Source organism: Carassius carassius, chromosome 35 (genome assembly GCF_963082965.1).
Source record: "Carassius carassius chromosome 35, fCarCar2.1, whole genome shotgun sequence".
NCBI classification, from domain to species: Eukaryota; Metazoa; Chordata; class Actinopteri; order Cypriniformes; family Cyprinidae; genus Carassius; species Carassius carassius.
Genome location: NC_081789.1, coordinates 24,175,933 through 24,190,930, shown reverse-complemented (window position 1 = coordinate 24,190,930; position 14,998 = coordinate 24,175,933). Strand labels below are relative to the sequence as shown.

The 14,998-nt window shown below is 30.8% G+C and overlaps 1 protein-coding gene across 5 annotated transcripts in view; it reads left to right on the top strand.

Annotated features, from left to right (window-relative positions):
* LOC132116289 (gamma-1-syntrophin-like) overlaps window positions 1–13,609 on the top strand; it is a 45,253-nt gene extending 31,644 nt beyond the window's left edge. For 4 of the 5 annotated variants that reach the window (XM_059525064.1, XM_059525065.1, XM_059525062.1 and 1 more), the window contains 7 exons: window positions 2,944–2,982; window positions 3,460–3,576; window positions 7,089–7,160; window positions 7,925–8,077; window positions 9,651–9,743; window positions 11,238–11,348; window positions 11,679–13,609. In XM_059525064.1, coding sequence (XP_059381047.1) covers window positions 2,944–2,982; window positions 3,460–3,576; window positions 7,089–7,160; window positions 7,925–8,077; window positions 9,651–9,743; window positions 11,238–11,348; window positions 11,679–11,852 — 759 coding nt within the window. In that variant the 3' untranslated portion in view covers window positions 11,853–13,609. Of the gene's footprint in view, window positions 1–2,943; window positions 2,983–3,459; window positions 3,577–7,088; window positions 7,161–7,924; window positions 8,078–9,650; window positions 9,744–11,237; window positions 11,349–11,579 lie in introns of all 5 variants that reach the window. The other variant, XM_059525066.1, reaches the window with a different exon arrangement.
* The last annotated feature ends 1,389 nt before the right edge of the window (window positions 13,610–14,998 follow it).

Here is a 14,998-nt window from a genome sequence, read left to right as displayed (position 1 = left end):
AATTTTACAACCAAAGTCAATTCTTACACAAACGCTGATGGCTTAGATTGTAAGTACTAATGAGATGTAACCTCTGTGTCTTATAATGTGAATATGCAATGCATAGAGGGGTACAAAAATCTGAAATCACACTGAACTGTGAGATTCATTTCTTTTCAACCTGGAGAAAATTAAACATTTCAGATTTTGAAGAACCTAAAACATAAAACGAGTTAAATTATTCATGATGTTTAATTTCACCATTCAGAAAGTTTTGGTCGGTAAGATTTTTGAATGTTTTTAAAAGAAGTCTCCTATGGTCACCAAGGCTGCATTTATTTAATAAAAAGTACAGTAAAAACCGCAATACTGTGAAATATTATTACAATTAAAAAAATTATTTTATATTTGAATATATTTTAAAATAATTTCTTTATTTGATGCAAAGCTGAATTTTCAGCATCATTCCTCAAGTCTTCAGCGTCACATGATCCTTCAGAAATCATACTAATATGCTGATTTACTGTTCAAGAAACATTTCTTCTTATTATTAATGTAGTAAACAGTTGTTCTGATTAAAATGCTTGTGGAAATAGTGATACGTTTTTTTTTCAGGATTCTTTGATGAATAGAATTGATAAATTATCAATATAATGTATCTTTGAAAATCCTACTGACCCCAAACTTTTTACCAAACAGTAGTGTATGTGTATATTTATATATACATTTATTAAATTATATCTAAAGACCACCGTTGGCTTTATTTAGTCTTTTCAATATTAACAAATACAAATATTATCAGCATTTATCAAATTAATTTATACATTTAACTGTGTGTCTTTCTTCATTTCCATTAGTTTCCTTTTGATTTTGTCTTTTTGCACAATATAAAAATTTACTGATATAATTCAAGTTATTTATTTCAACAGCATACCAACATTGAAACCCTGGTTTAATGATTAGCGCCCATCATCAGACATATTCAGCGTGAATCATGACATTTCTTGCTTTTGTTCACCCTCATTTCCTTTCCTCTTTCCACCATTGTTTTTCTACGAGTTCCTTGATAAATACAACCTAAAACACCAGGTGTTGTGGTTTGTTCGGACCGGACGATCTCTGTGCAACTGTGTCAAGGCAACATTCGCAGATTTATAGTGCTTCATTGTCTCTGGAGAGAGTGTACCGAACCAATTTGTGCGATAAACTACATTTATGCTCCATGATAGGGAAGACAGTAAATTATTTGTCATAAATGTTCATTTTCACCACGCAGGTCTTGTGTTGTAATCCCCTCAATGCAAGAAGATTAAGGCATTAAAATGGCATTTCCCACACAATGAAGGATTTCACTCTTAATTACAGATAGAGTACAGCGTGTGCCTCATGGCCCAGATCATTTGCTTTTGAGCGAACCCCTACAAAAATCCTCCATCCTCCATCTAGCCTTCTTTTATTTTGAGTGTGTTTAGCATTTCCCGGAAGAATCCTCTGAAGGTAGATGGTATGTTTGCTCCTTGTGAACTGTAATAGTGTACTGTAGGTTTTGCTTTGGATTATCCTGCAGAGGGACCATCTGGATGAGCTTTCAGTCCATTTTCTGCGAGGAAAATAGACCTTATTCCACATTCAAATGGAGCTATTAGAGTCATTTGTGAGGCAGCAGTTACTGGCCAGGGTTACGTGGGTAATGAAGCTAGTGGGAATGTTAATCTTGAATAAAGCTTCGCAGCAGGAGCGATTCTCCTGTGCTCTGGATGAACAGTAGTTCCTCTGTTAGTCTGAAACACAAAAGAGGCATGACGTTCTTTCATCTACTACTTGAATAATTGGGCTGAGACACACTAAAGGTCATTCGGTGATCACCAGAGCGCTTTATTTTATATCTGGGAAGCAGATTGCCCTATTCGCTGGCCTTTTGTATGATATATGATTGAGATGTCTAGGAAATCTTTTTTCTGTCAGGAATCCGATGTTGATTGAAAAGGAATAATGAAACCTGCTAATCTGTAACGTCGTACAGTTTTGTGGATTTTTTGGTCCCTAAAGTGCATTTATACTTTAAGTTAGTTTTTCGTGCACTAAATATTCTTAAAATACAGTAAATTACTTCCAATGCTCCTCATTTGTAAGTCACTCTGGAAAAAAAAAATCTGCTGATTGAATAAATGTAAAAAAAGAAAATCCCCCAAAAATCATGGACCTGCTTTATAGTGTACATATCATGTTATAATATATTTTAAATATATGTTAATATGAAGGCAAAAATATACATATTAAGTATAATATATATAAATGTTTAAATATATTTATTTATTTATAAAATATATTTTATATTTACATTATATTTCAATACATATTTAAACAATATTTTCTATTAATAAACAAATATTATTGTTTAAAAACTAATCTATTACTTATAGTGCACATATCATCTTTAAATCTATAATCAGTATAGCTGTAAAATATATTTAATAGTATATAAATATTAAATATAATATATAGAAATATTTAAATTATCTATTTAAAAGTACATGTTTTATATTTTATATTTATATTTCATAATGCGATATATACTTGTAAAATATATGCATATTTTAAAAAACAAATCTAATTATATGTGTGTGTGTGTGTTAAGTGTAATAAAAATAAATAATATATACATTATTTTATAAATTTCAGTATTTTATAAAATGTAATATATATATATATATATATATATATATATATATATATATATATATATATATATATATATATATATATATATATATATATAATATCTAATCTGTTAATTCTTTTAGTGAACACATCAACTTTAAATATGTATTATAAATGTATACAAATATTTTTAAAGGTCTATACATTCATTATAAAATATTTCCTTTTTTGATTATTTGATATATTTGAATGTGCATTTTTTGTAGAAACATGTTCAAAAGTCTCTTTATGATTCTATTGCAGGTGAAGAAGATCAACAGAAACTTTCCAGTAAACCAACAGGTAAGGGAACCGAATCAGACTTGTTGAGAAGGTGTGAACTGGACCTTGAAAGAGTGACAAAAAGCCTGCAGAGATCCAGCTAACGCCCTGATAGAGCGAGAGACTTGTCCAGCACACTTGAATGAAGCCCCACAATGATGTTTTCTGTCAGAGCCACTATTCTTCAAGCGCTGTGACGCATGTGCCCTGCAGAAAGCCAAGAGTCAAGTTCACAGGGCATCGAGACGCTGTGCTCCTCAAAACCATTTGACACACACAGACTGACAGATACTTGGTCATGGCGTCCAGTTTTAGTCTGTGACCTCACAGTGCTGACATTTTAAACGATCAAGTTCTGAATTAGGCTTAATTTTTAACAAGTGTTGAATGGAGTAGAGCGTTTCTTTCTGGAAACTCTGTGCAGAGTAATTACTTGGAACATCTTAGTCCTTCTATAACCTATTTGACACTTTCTTTTTGTGTCTTTCTGGCATTTAGATTATATTTATGGGCTGGGTGGATGAGAAGGAACAAGATTCTGTTCAGGACCGAATGTACACACCAAAGTTTCTTGCCTTGAGGGGTTCGTCTCTCTTCAAATTCTCTGCACCTCCAGTGAGTTCTTCTGCATGATTTACTGCATCAGGAGCCTTTCAGTTTCAATAGCTGAGTTTTATATGATTTTATATTTAGCATACACACGCAATATTTATTCTACTTGGGGCAACTTTGGCAAAAAAAAAAACTGTGACAATTATGAAAGCACATCAAACTCTTGATGAAACTTTTCTTGAGTGCAGTTCATTGCACTGAAGAATTGTTAAAGAAATAGTTGACCCAAAAATGCATATTTCCTCACTCGTTTAAAACTTTTAAGCTGTTTTTAGTGTAAAACAAAAGATTTAGACCTGAATTTCAGTGTTTTCTTTACACAAATCTAGCTCTCAAGTCATATCAATTATATGTTATGGAGCTTTTTGTTATATCTGAAGCAAATATGGGCATTGTTAACTTAGAATTATTCATAAAATAAAAATTTTATATTTAAAATTATAATAATAGTGATAATAAAAAAATCTTCTTTGATGTTCCATGAAAATATATCTATTAAAAATAATTTTGTTAACTGAAATTAAGATGAAATTGAATAAAATATATAGATTAGAAAGAATTAGACTTAAAAAAATTGAACTTTTAAAAAACTTTAATTAGAAATGATAAATGTTGCCTTGGCAACTAAATTAATTTATTAAAATTAAATTGAATTTGAAGTATATTTAAATAAATACATTTAAACAAAATTATTGAAATAAGTATTAAAATCACTCAATTACTGAAATAAAAATATTAAACATTAATATGAAAAAATACAATAAAAATCACAAAAGCATATAACAATTACAGAAACTAAAATTAATATGAAAACTGAAAATACAAAAATAAAATTTAAAGTATTAATAATATTTTAATAGTATGCAAATAAGGCTAATATAATTATGAAAAAGCTACACAAAATTTCAAAAGCATGTAACAAAATTACAAAAACTAAAATTATTATGAAAACTGAAATTATAAAAATTAAAGCTAAAGTATTAAAAATACTTCAATATTATGCAAATAATGTTAAAACAAATATGAAAAACAACACAAACTTAAAAAGCATGTAACAAAATTGCAAAAACTAAAATTATTATGAAAACTGAAAAGAAACGCTAATTTAAAATATAAAACATAAACTATTTTAATGGTATGTAAATAATACTAAAATAGCACTGCATGGTACAGTATGCGTTTGGAGTAAATATTTTTTTTTGGGTGAATTACTCCTTCAAATAATTCCCCATTTTCACCCCCAAGCAGCTGGCATCCACATTATTTGCTCCAATTGTTATCGACTTTATGAAATCCATTAATCCGTTCAGCTGTCCACAGGCTAAATCACCTAACCTGATGCTCTAACACCTCCATTTAATAAAGCCTAATCTCCGTACACATCAGCAATTAAACACCTTCATCATAATTCTAGGAAATGACTTAGAATGAAACATGAATGATAATCTGGGAAGTGTCTCATTAAAGGTAAACCTCTCCTAATATTGAGGTTGATAACATTGATAACGCTGGTTTTTAACTCTCAGTCTCCCCCCGTGTTACACATCAGATGGTACGCTCCTTATGAAATGAGGAATTGCTGTAGTTGGTGCTTCTAGATGTTGCCACTTAATTAATTTATCTTGAAGAGATCGAGACATCAAAGAGCTTCATTCAATCTGCCATTAATCGTAATTTGATGGTGGAATGGGAGGAAGATCAAAAGTTTGGATGTGGAAACCTATTATGGCATACGCAGATGCACAATTACATTGGAGAGAACTTATGACACTCAGCAGTTTGTCCAAAGACTCTCTCAGGTTATTTCAGCTTGTTCAGATGTTCTCCTCTTGCGCCAATAAACACTTGACATGCTGTCTTGCAGGAAGGACTACGTAGAAAGTTGGATTTTTTTAAGCAAATTTTGAAATGAAAGCAGTTCAGGTGAACAAAGCCAAGTTTTGGTTAATCTGGTTTGCCCCCCAAAACGATATTGGTTTGTATGTCTGTTGCTGTTCAGAACCTGTTACTTTCATAATCTGGGACATTTCTGAGTATCAAAGGACATTCAAGCAGACCAAATATAGAATGACTTGATTTTTGCAACTGTGAGTGGATTGTGAAAAGTTTCTCTGTATGACACAAGGTTGGAGGAGTTGAGAAATAAAAGGCCTTTATGAAAAAGAAAGTCATTTCAGATTTCATTTTGATGAACGATTATGGAGACCATCATTTTATTTTCTTAGCAATAAATTCAGCGATTAATCATACACAATTAGAACAGTACCATGTTAAGAAAGTAAAACGGTTATTATTATTACATTTTATTGTTTTATTTCATTTGTTTAGTAATTTATTTAAAACTATCCAATAATAATTATAAATCTTTTCATGATTATAATTTCTTATAATTATTTATTTTTCATAATTTATTAATATATTTTCTGTTTTATTTATTTTGTATTTTTTTGTAATATCATTAAAACTTTTTTCTTCTTCTTTGGAGTAACACGCAGTAAGGCCAGAAACAAGGAAAAGGATAATTTTATTATTATTATTATTATTATTATTATTATTATTATTATTATTATTATTATTATTATTATTATTATTATTATTATTGCGTTCACTTATTAAATGTATTCAAATAATGTTTATGTGTAATGTTTATATTATTTTTATAATTTTTTTTTCTTGGAATTATTTTTTCACATGCTTTGAATCATACACAATAGAAGCATGTTTAAAAAGTAAAAAGAGAAATTATTATTATTACATTAATTCATTAAATATATTTAAAGTATTTATTCATCAAAATATTTTAATTATTATTATACAATTTAATATTTATTAATATTAATATTTGTTTTTTCATAAAGTACAAAGGGTTATTAATAATTGTATTGTTATTATTATTGCATTTACATTTATATATTAAATTAATTAAAAAGGTATCCAAATTTTTTTTTTTGAATTTTTTCTAATGTTTTATTATTATTCTATTAATACAAATATTTATGATAATAATGGCTAGGTTAACCAATTCGCTCAACTAAGTTAATGTACTACTTCCAAACGCCATATATTACCTTTTTATTATGTATTGTTCAATGCATCAAGGAGATATTTAGATGATCACTTGAAGTCCATGTCAGTGCTGTGTGTGTGTGTGTGTGTGTGTGTGTGTGCGTTTCCTCAAGCAGTGAGTTCTTGACTGGTATTCTGACATTTGAAAACTCCGCTCTGAGCCACTTCGGTCTGAAGAAAACACTCCTTAGTCTCTGTTCCGTCATGATCCATCTTCACTGGCCTTTGGGTATTAGAGGTTACTGCAGATGCTCAGCGTGAGTCGTTCTCGTACACAGGATCTCAGGGGGTTTTCCCTCTTTCGTCGGCAAGCAGAACGTTGTTTACTTCATGTAGCATTTGAATCATCCCTCGAGGGCCACAGTGAGAGCGAGTGACCCTGAGCTAATCTGAATAACGCACTGTCTGTGACGACTGACTGACTGTGACAGCCATCTAAACTCCTCTAGGTCACCACCTGGGACTGGACCAGAGCCGAGAAGAGCTTCACCGACTACGAGATCATGTTCAAGATCCTGAAGGTATGAGCTCAAGTACTTCGGGATTTCACCTGTGTCAAGCCTTACAAATAAATACTGTGATGCTATCAGATATTAAGCTGGTGATAAATCAGTGTCCCCCTACAGGTATGTATTCTGTGCTTATTTATTGAGTAATGATTAGAATTACATTTCATTTAAAACCCATTTAATTTCTAATTTAAAACCCATTTATAATTGCAATTTGTAGATATAAAACTGAAGAAAATGTAAAGAAATTCATATTTAATATTATTCTTATTCACTAATACAGTTTTATAACTATAATTGTCATTCTCAAAAAATATTGTTTGTCTGATTCACAGTGTTTTGAATTTAGCTATTTTTCTCCCATATAAAGGCAGATGTAATTCTTAGCAAAATGTTATTCTCATTTGCATTTAACATCCCATATGCATACACTTCATTTCAGAAAAAAATTAAATATATTATATACTGTATAAAATATTTATATATTGCACTAATGCTTAACTTAGGAAAGTAAAATCAGTAAAAAAAACAATAAAAAAAACAATTAATGAATAGACATGGACTATAAAATCATTATAAGACTAAACAATTAACACTTTATATATTGTCAAAAGTTTAGAAACATGATTTTTAAATGTTTTAATGAAGTCTCTTGTGCTCACCAAGGCTTTATTTAATAAAGAATACAGTAAAAACGGTAATATTATAATGAGCCAATCCATAAAATCATACATCTATGTGTTGTAACATTATTTCAACTCAATGGATTCTTTTAGGACATTGAGCTGGTGGACAAGCGGAAGCACTGCTTCAGCGTTCAGACGGACTCGGGTGAGGACATCTTCTTCAGCGTGGAGCTGGAATGTGAGCTGCTTCTGTGGGAGAAAGCCTTTCAGATGGCCACCTTCTTCGAAGTGGAGCGAATACAGGTACTGAAGCAGAGTTAGTGTGATCCAACTCCAGTTTACCTGCCCAGAAAGATTAAATCAAACTCTGTAAGTGAAATGAGATGACATGAGGGACTATCAGCGGCGATGTTACGTCTCGCTTGTGTTCTTGGCATGATGAACAAACCCAGCAGAGCTGAGATCAGATCCAGGCGAATAAAACTGCACCTGCCAGACAGTGTTGGCCTCCATCTGAACAACACAAACGCTGAGCGATTGAGGCTGTGCCAAATAGAGATTAAATCTGACTTGTTATTCACTACTTGAAGGAAACATGTTGTTCACAAACGCATTATGAAAACACACTTTGTTTGCGGATATTAATATAATCTAATCCTATGTTGGACCTGCTGAAATGAGTTTCTTTAGCTACAGCCACTTTTATGTGCCAGCTGTTGTTTTTTTTGTGTTTTTTTTATATGGTCACATTTTCAGATGTTTAACCCCTTTTCAGATGTTATTTATGAATAGGTTTTATTGTTTTACCTTCATCCCAGACGCAAGCTTTCAAACATAAATAGATTTGTGTGTGTGTGTGTGTGTGTGTGTGTGTATGTGTATGTGTATATGTGTATATATATATATATATTTGGTAAAACAACAATGAAAATCGATAGTACAAATATGAATTCTAACTATTTTGTAAACTAAAATAATCATTTCAGATAGTGAAACGAACGTCTGTCATTACCTTTTTTTTTTGTCCAAATCTTTTGATGAAAATGTTGTGAATTTAGGAACATAAAATGCTAGTTGTTAAATAATTTTTTTTTACTTTAATTAATTAAATTAAATTAAATTTAAAAACTTGGTAACATTTTACATTACAGTCCTATTAAATAATCTGTTAATTTGTTAATGTTAACAAATGCAACCTTATTAGAGTGTTACAAATACTTATTATATTCTCCTAATCATTTAATTTAACTTGATGTACAAAAATAACAAAAATAAAAATGAATAAGAAAAAACTATATAGACATATTTTTAAAAAATGAATAAAAATGACAAAAACACAACAGGATTACTAAAACGTGAAATAAAATTAACATGAAATTGGAGAATATAAAAATTAAATAATATTTAAAATATTAACAAAAAGCTATGATGGTACAACAATATTAAATTAACACTGATTTGTGAAAAAAGTCTTTTGATAGAGTTTTTGTTCTTACTGGATCAAAATTGGCCATAGTTGTAGAAAGAGCCATAGATTCATGTATGATGTATATTTAAAATATTATACAGTATGTTAGTACAGCATGCACTTTTGCATTGAAGCAAATCTATTTTCCATATTCTGGCAAAAAAGATATATGGTCAATTTCCTGCAGCTGTTTCAAATTCATGGAAAACAAGGGTTGCACAAATAAAATCGCTGCCAAGTTGTCCCACTAAACCAAACTAATGCGGCAAAACCTCATGCCAAAATATCGCTTCTGTTTATTTTTCTCCCAAAACAATTATGTACGACACTTATCGTCCTAATTAAACATTTAAGAGATGAAAGAGATGTCTGTGTCTGATTAACAATGCCAAGTGTCTCCCGTTTCAGTGTAAAACATACGCTTGCATCATGGACAGTCATCTCATGGGACTCACCATCGATTTCAGCATGGGCTTCGTCTGCTTCGATGCTGCCACAAAGGTGAAGCATGCATCCTACAGTCTTAATAAAACTGAAGTAAAAGTAAAATGCAAGTTCACAGCTTATTAAAAATCTTATTCATTAGAGCTACTCTTTTGCTATTTATATCACAACAAATATTTATAGAATCTCCTCTTCTTTTTTAATGACACTCTTCATCTGTCAACTGTATGTAATGTAAACATATATAAACATTTGCCTGTTATAATAGAGTGTAGTTGTTTAAAGTATGTTCTGTTGTGTTTGATAATATTATTACTCTATTATAGGAAAAAAACACGTTTTTTGAGTTGAATTGAGTTTTACCGTTTTCGAATCCATTCTGCCGATCTCCGGGTCTTGCGGTAGCACTTTTAGCTTAGCTTAGCATAGATCATTGAATCTGATTAGACCGTTAGCATCTCGCTCAAAAATGACTAAAGAGTTTTGATATTTTTTCCTATTTAAAACTTGACTCTTCTGTAGTTACATCCTGTACTAAGACCGACGGAAAATGAAAAGTTGCAAAAATATTAACATTTTTTCACAAATAAAAAGATACTGTGATATACCTTTAAGATACTGTGACTCTGATTGTAATAAGCAACTTGCCACTTGCTATATTCACAGTAATAATATTTAATAGTAATAAAAAAGTACTAATTTTATACAAACAACGTGTAGAATTAACACTCTACAAGTGTGACAAAAGTGGTTTTGGTGTGTAAAAAAAAAAAAAGTTGTACATCAAAAAATATTTTGTAATAACAAAGCAATATCATAATACTGAGAATTAAATGAGAAAATTTGAACTTTGATATTTAAAAAAATATTTCGTTTTTGTGTTTAATTAAAAAAGGACTCATTAAATTGATCAAATGTGACAGTAAAAACTAAACTAAGAAAAACTTTTAAGCAGCACAACTGTTATCAACATTGATTATGATAATAATAAATGTTAACTGAGCAGCAAATGACCATATTAGAATGGTTTCTGAAAGTTCAGCTTTACATCACAGAAATAAATTATATATTCACATCGAAAACACATTTTAAATTCTAATAATATTTCAAAATATTACTGTTACTTTTATCTTCTTTCTGAGCATTTTCAAAAATACAGAAAAAAATAAATAACTAAATAGACTTTTTTATATCGATATCAGTTATCTAGTAATATTTTGGGTTTTCTTTTTGCTCCAGAAATTCAAATTAACAGCCAGATAAAAACATGAGGAATAAAATAACAAATATGAGAGGACTTGATGCTTTTGTGTGAGATATAGCTGTGCTGTTTGTCTGAAATATGCTAAATAATTGAAAGCTAAGCAATTCCATTATCAAAGGAGTCAAACAAGTTGCAATAAACGACAGCATAATGGGTATGAAATATTATTATTCAATGCAAATATTTGTTAAATATGAAAAGTAATTGTCCACAGTTCTCTGGTTAATTTAAGATACTTTTCATGTCTATAGAGTTATTAATATGCAGAATTTAAACCTCCATTATAGGCAGTGCTGTGGAGATATAAATTCTCTCAGCTGAAAGGTTCATCAGATGACGGGAAGAGCAAAATCAAGTTCCTGTTCCAGAATCCAGACACAAAACTTATTGAAGCAAAGGTAAGTTTTGCTCTTGTTATTTGCTTTATAAAGTCTATCTATGAAAAAGAAAGCTGTTTCTCACTCTTTAGCATTTTAATATACCTGAAGCAGGTATACTCGGATCATCAGCATATCAGACACTTTCCAAAAAACATCAGAATCTTGCCAGAGCAAAGGAAATAGCTGAAGGAAGCAGATAAAAATAAAGCGTGATGATATGAATTTCCTTTTTGAATATTTTCCCCCTAGGCCGTAAATGCAAGCACTTTCACGCATTGTGTTTGATTTGATTTCTGCTTGAGGCTTCCACCTTCCTTCACGATTGTGTTTTCTCCCTGATGTTTCCAGGAGCTGGAGTTCTCCAACCTCTTCGCGGTCCTCCACTGCATCCACGCTTTCTTCGCCTCCAAAGTGGCTTGTCTGGATCCCATGTTCGTGAGCAGCCGAAACACCACCATGGTGTCGGCCACTTCCACCTTAACCGCCCCGTCACAGATATCCAAGCTCAAATACACGAGCTGACAGACTCCAGTGACCTATCTTCTCCTTCCAGACTTTGAGAACGTAGGCTGAGAGGAACCAGCACTGATGAAACGAGTGGACATCCACTTTAAAACAAACAATTCAAGTATGTGACATTGAAAACCTGGCTATATCCTCCCTCCAGACAGGAATCAGACTCAAACGTGAACGTGAGCTGGATGAATTTAGAACATTTTTGCATCAAGTTTCCAGATGAAAATCTTTGAGCTGTGGTTGCCAGGTCATTCGAAAAATGGACTCTTTCCTTTTGATATTGCGGTATATCTGTTTGCATTCAAATGATATTAACACTTCTTGGTGTGTACTTTTAGAACATTATTTAATCTGGTTATTGATTGGAATGGACCTGTTGCGAAAGTGCATCATCTTCTAGCGCTGCGTTTTCTCAAAAAGTTAACAAGAACAAAACCAGCCATCTGAAATCTACACTTACACAAAAACAAACTTCTGAATGTTTGATAGCTATCCAATATTGGCAGCGCAGAAGCTGTTATTTTGGTCCAGAATGTTTTTAATTCACTTAAATTGAACATCAGTTTTTAAATCAGTTGAAAAACTATTAAAATGGCGCCCCGTCTGACTACCTAGAGAAACAGACTGGAGAATGTGGGACTTATTTTCATATTCCTATTTTGATACTTTATTAAAGGATGAATCATGTAAGTGAAGATGAACTGGAATTGTATGACGTGACTGTATGATGCACATTTGAACTTTCTCAAGGGAACGACATGCTAATCAATGAAGTGATTGTCTTTTTTTTTTTTTTTGCCAGTATCTAAGATACATATATTAGTGTATAACTAGTCATTTTGCAGTCAAAATATGTCACTCTTTTAACCTGATAAAGTCAACATGAAATGAAAACAGACCCTATTTACTGAAAATTAGTGCTGTCAAATGATTACTCGTGATTAATCGCATCCAAAATAAAAGTTTCTGTGTGTACATAATATATGTATGTGTGTACTGTGTATATTTATTATGTATATATAAATACACACACATACAGTATATATTTTGAAACTATTTACATGTATATATTTATATTCCTATATTTAATATATAAACTTTTTTCTGAAATGTATAAATGCATGTGTGTATTTATATATACATAATAAATATATACAGTACACACACATATTATGTAAACTGAAACTTTTAATTTAGTTGTGGCAGCGTTTATGAATTTTTGTCAATATTAAAAAAAAGGTTAAATATATTTTACAGCGTCCTTATATTTACTATGAAAAAAAAGCATAATTACATGCAACTAACCCTAAACCAAACCCTCATCCTAACCCTAACCATACAGCGAGTACATGTAGTTTATTAACATGAATCAATATTAAACGTATAATTACACTGCAACAAGGACACCTTAAAATTGTGTAACCAAAAAAACAACTGTTCATGTCAGTTGAGGTTCATTAAATAATATTAACTTTGATTTGAAAACTGAATTAGTAAATGTCGAAATTAACATTTATTAAGATTGCTTTAGAATTATTTGTCACTTTTTATTCAGATAAATTCATAGAAACTTATTGTAAAATGTTGCCATTTAAATTAATGTGTCTGTTCATTATTCAGAAAAACATTGGCTTTATTTTTTTGGTCGTTAGTTCAATTATTTAGATGTTTTTAGGTAACTGCTGTACTATAGATTTATGCAATTAACACGGTACATTTCATTTAAATGCTGGTTAACAGGAGGTTATTAAACAAAAAACAAAAACTATATAATATATATATATATAATATAAATATACTGTATGTATATATATATATATATATATATATATATATATATAGTAGAGTGGGTTATGTATACGCTTTCATGTTGACAAAATTTCTCCAAACTGTACATATTTAAGGCTGCTGTTATGATGCTGTCATTTAACGCATGCTAGTGTCACGAACTGATAGGTAGGATATAGATATGTGTTATCTAGCATTATGGCCAAAGCTTTAAATTCAGACATTTAACATTTCCTCATGCTGAAGTATGTAACTGTACTAAAAAAAAAAACATATTATCTTCCTCAACTACCACCTTGATTGAACTTATACATTTCTAAGTCCACAAAGTGATACCCCTGCCCACTCCAGTTTTGTAATAATCTAGAAAATATGAACCATTTATTGCCCATGTGTCACCCCAAAGTTAATGCAGGATCCTACGGATGAAATAATAAATGTGGTTCTACTGAGAAGCACTTTTGCGCCATTAAATCGATCTTATTTTTGTCATAACCCTGATTTTTGTCCTGGTGTTGAGCGTTTAGTCTATGCAAAAGAGAGATTTGTGTGATTTACCCCAGACTGGGACATCTTTGGATAAAGATGGGACTGGAAAAGCATTCTTTTATTTTTTAGCAAACTCTGGTTTGTTTTAATAAAGATGCATAGTTAATAAAGATTTTATAATGTGACCTGGGAGTTTTTTGTTGTTGTCCAAGCTGAAGTGTGTTTTGAAGTTTTATGATAATGGTATTTGATGTTTAATGCACACTTTCTACACCCATTACACTATTGTGCAATAGGAAAAGCAACTTCCATGAATTAGAACATTTTATAATTTATTCCAAAGAAACAAAATTTGACACTAAGAGTTAGACATGAAACAAGCATAAAAACATTACTGCATCAAAAGCTAACCCTTTATATATATATATATATATATAGTTTTTTTTTCTTTTTTAATATTATAATTTCAGAAGTTTTTGACACAAACTCAATTGACAACACCATCTCACAGGTTGGCTATAAATATATTTAATGAAAAGATGGTTGAGAAACATGGCATCAAATTACAGTCAGAAAAAGACAGGGAGCATCTGTAGGACATCATGCTGTGGAATAAGATCTCATGAAACGATCAAACCGTCACAAACGCAACGGACAAATTCCTCTTACCTTTTTACAGTTTTTTACGGTTTACAGTCAATAAGCAATATGAAAAATAATTACAAGGTACGCTCACGTAAAATCTGCATGGCCTGTTGTTTCTTCTCTCAATATCTCAAACGCTTTGAGCATTTTCATGATTGACCGAAAATAGTCATAAAAGGTCTTTGTTTTCAGGAGGGTAACTTATTAAAGTTTAATACAATTTTACACGT